Here is a 2846-nt window from a genome sequence, read left to right as displayed (position 1 = left end):
CTCTAAGAAGAACCCTTTTGCCCTCCATGAAAGCCACATCATGAACCTTCTTATCAGCATAACCTTTTTACTTGGAATGCATTGTATGCAACCACTCCTAAATCAGTGTAACCTTCTCCAAAGCATCACAAACCAAATCTGTGCCCAATAACCTAGCCTCAGCAGGCTCGAACCAACCAATTGGAGAATGACATTGCCTCTTATATAATGCCTCACACGAAGCCATTTAGATACTAGAGTGCTGTTGTTGTTCTAAGCAAACTCCGCTAATGGTAGAAACTAAACCCATTGGCCTCCAAAATCAATAACACAGGCACTCAATATATCCTACAATATCTTAATGGTCCGATATGACTGCTATCCTTGTGAGGCTAAAATACAATACTCAGCTCCACCTGCATGCCTAACACATGCTGAACAACTCTCCAAAAGTACGATGTAAACTATGTGTCACGCTCCAAGATGGTAGAAACATACACACCATGCAATCAGATAATCTCTCTGATGTAGATCTGAGCCAACTTATCTTAAGTGTAAGAAGTCAAAACCGGAATGAAATGCACCGACTTGGTCAACCGATCAACAAAGACTCAAATGGCTTCAAACTTCCTCTCATTCTGTGGCAAACCTACCACAAAGTCTATAGTAATTCGCTCCATTTCTTCTCCGGTATATCAATATTCTGAAGCAAACCACCCGTTATCTGATTCTCATACTTAACCTGTTGATAGTTCAAATACCATGAAACATGTCCAACAATGTCATTATACATCCTTCTCCACCAATAATGTTGCTTCATATCACGATACATCTCCATAACACTTGGATGAATAGAATAATGTGAACTATAATCCTCCTCAATAATCAACTCTCTCAAGTCATCAAAATTAGGAGCACAAATCCAACCCTAAGGTCACAATACACCATCATCACAATTAGTCACCTCCTTTGCACCACCTTGCTGCACCATGTACTCAAGGACAAGCATATGGGGATCATCACATTGGCGAGCCTTAATGTGCTCAAATAAGGACTATTCTGAAACAACACAAGCAAGGACTCTACTAGGATCAGAGATATCCAATCTCACCATCTATTAGCCAACGTCTGAATATAAATAGCTAAAGGAATCTCCATAGCTGGAATAAACACCAAACTCCCCGTACTCTCCACTTTTTACTCAAGGCGTCAACTACCACATTTTCCTTCCCTGTATAATACAAGATAGTGATATCATAATCCTTTAACAACTCCAACCACCTCCACTGCCTCAAATTTAAGTCCTTTTGCTCGAACAAATAATGAAGACTTCGATGATCAGTGTAAACCTCATAAGACATGCCATATAATTAGTGCCTCCAAATTTTGAGCGCGGGCATAATAGATGTTAACTCCAAATCAGGAGGCGGATAATTCTTCTTATGAGGCTTCAACTGGCGTGATGCATAGGCAATCACCCTAACTTCCTACATCAACATACAACCTTACCAACGCGTGAAGCATCACAATCGATAGTATATATCCCCGATCCTGAAGGCAATACCAAAATTACAGTTGTAGTCAAAATAGTCTTGAGCTTATGGAAGATCTCCTCGCAATTGTCAAATCATCTGGATGGAGTTCCCTTCTGATTCAACTTGGTTAATAGAATGACAACAAATGAGAACCCCTCCACAAAGTGACGATAGTAGCCAGCCAATCCCGAGAAACTCTTAATCTTAGTAGCGATAGAAGATCTGAGCCAACTCTGAACTGTCTTAATCTTCTTTGGATCCACCTTGATCCCATCACTAGACACCACATAACCAAAAAATGCTATTGAATCCAACCTAAACTCACACTTGGAGAAGTTAGCATATAACTTCTTCTCCCTCAGAAACTGAAGTATGACACTCAAATGTTGTTCTTGCTCGTGCCTACTATGGGAATATACCGAGATATCATCAATAAACATAATAACAAAACAATCCAGATAAATCTAGAACACTATGTTCATCCAATGCATGAAAGTTACTAGGCCATTACTCAAACCAAAAGACAACACCAAAAACTCACAATGCCCATAATGAGTCCTGAAAGCCATCTTAAGAATGTCTGAAGCCTTAAACTTTAACTGATGATACCCCGATCGCAAGTCAATCTTCGAGAACACTCTTTCACCCTGAAGATGATCAAACAAACATCATTGCAAGAAAATATATACTTGTTCTTGATGGTAACCTTGTTCGATTGCTTATAGTCAATGCACATCCTCATGGAACCATCCTTTTTCTTCACAAACAACATCAGTACACCCCAAGAAAAACAAATGGCCTAATGAATTCCTTATCCAACAACACATGCAACTGCTCCTTCAACTCCCTTAACTTAGTTAGAGCCATGCGACACAGTGGAATAGATATAGTCTGAGTACCCAACACCAAATCAATGACAAAATCAATATCCCTATTGAGTGGCATATTCGGTAGGTCTGCAGGAAACACATCTAGAGACACCCTCACTAATAGAGTTGAATCGACAGCAGAAGTATCAACACTAACATCTCTAACAAAGGTTAGGTACACCAAATATCCCTTATCAATCATCCATTGAGCCTTCAGGCGGGAAATCACTCTACTTATAAAACTACCCAGTGAACCTATCCACTTCAACCTCAGTATGCCTGGCATAGCCAATGTCACGGTCTTAGCATGACAATTCAGAATAACATGATACGGAGATAACCAATCCATACCCAAGATCACCTTTAAATCCACCATATATAATAACAGCAAGTCCACCCTCATGTTGTAACCACAAATAGTGACCATACAAGATTGATAGACTCGATCTACAATAATAGAATC

General features: G+C 39.7%; 1 protein-coding gene across 1 annotated transcript; it reads right to left on the bottom strand.

Annotated features, from left to right (window-relative positions):
• Positions 1-640: 640 nt before the first annotated feature.
• LOC138897696 (uncharacterized) lies at positions 641-1340 on the bottom strand. Its single transcript, XM_070183700.1, has 2 exons — positions 1197-1340; positions 641-907 (listed from the first exon to the last, which is right to left on the bottom strand). The coding sequence occupies exons 1-2, from the start codon at positions 1338-1340 to the stop codon at positions 641-643; spliced, it is 411 nt and encodes a 136-aa protein (XP_070039801.1).
• Between the last annotated feature and the right edge of the window lie 1506 nt (positions 1341-2846).

This window comes from Nicotiana tomentosiformis, chromosome 8 (assembly GCF_000390325.3).
Source record: "Nicotiana tomentosiformis chromosome 8, ASM39032v3, whole genome shotgun sequence".
NCBI lineage: Eukaryota > Viridiplantae > Streptophyta > Magnoliopsida > Solanales > Solanaceae > Nicotiana > Nicotiana tomentosiformis.
Note: the sequence above shows the minus strand (reverse complement) of the source record. Positions and strands in the feature narration are given on the sequence as shown.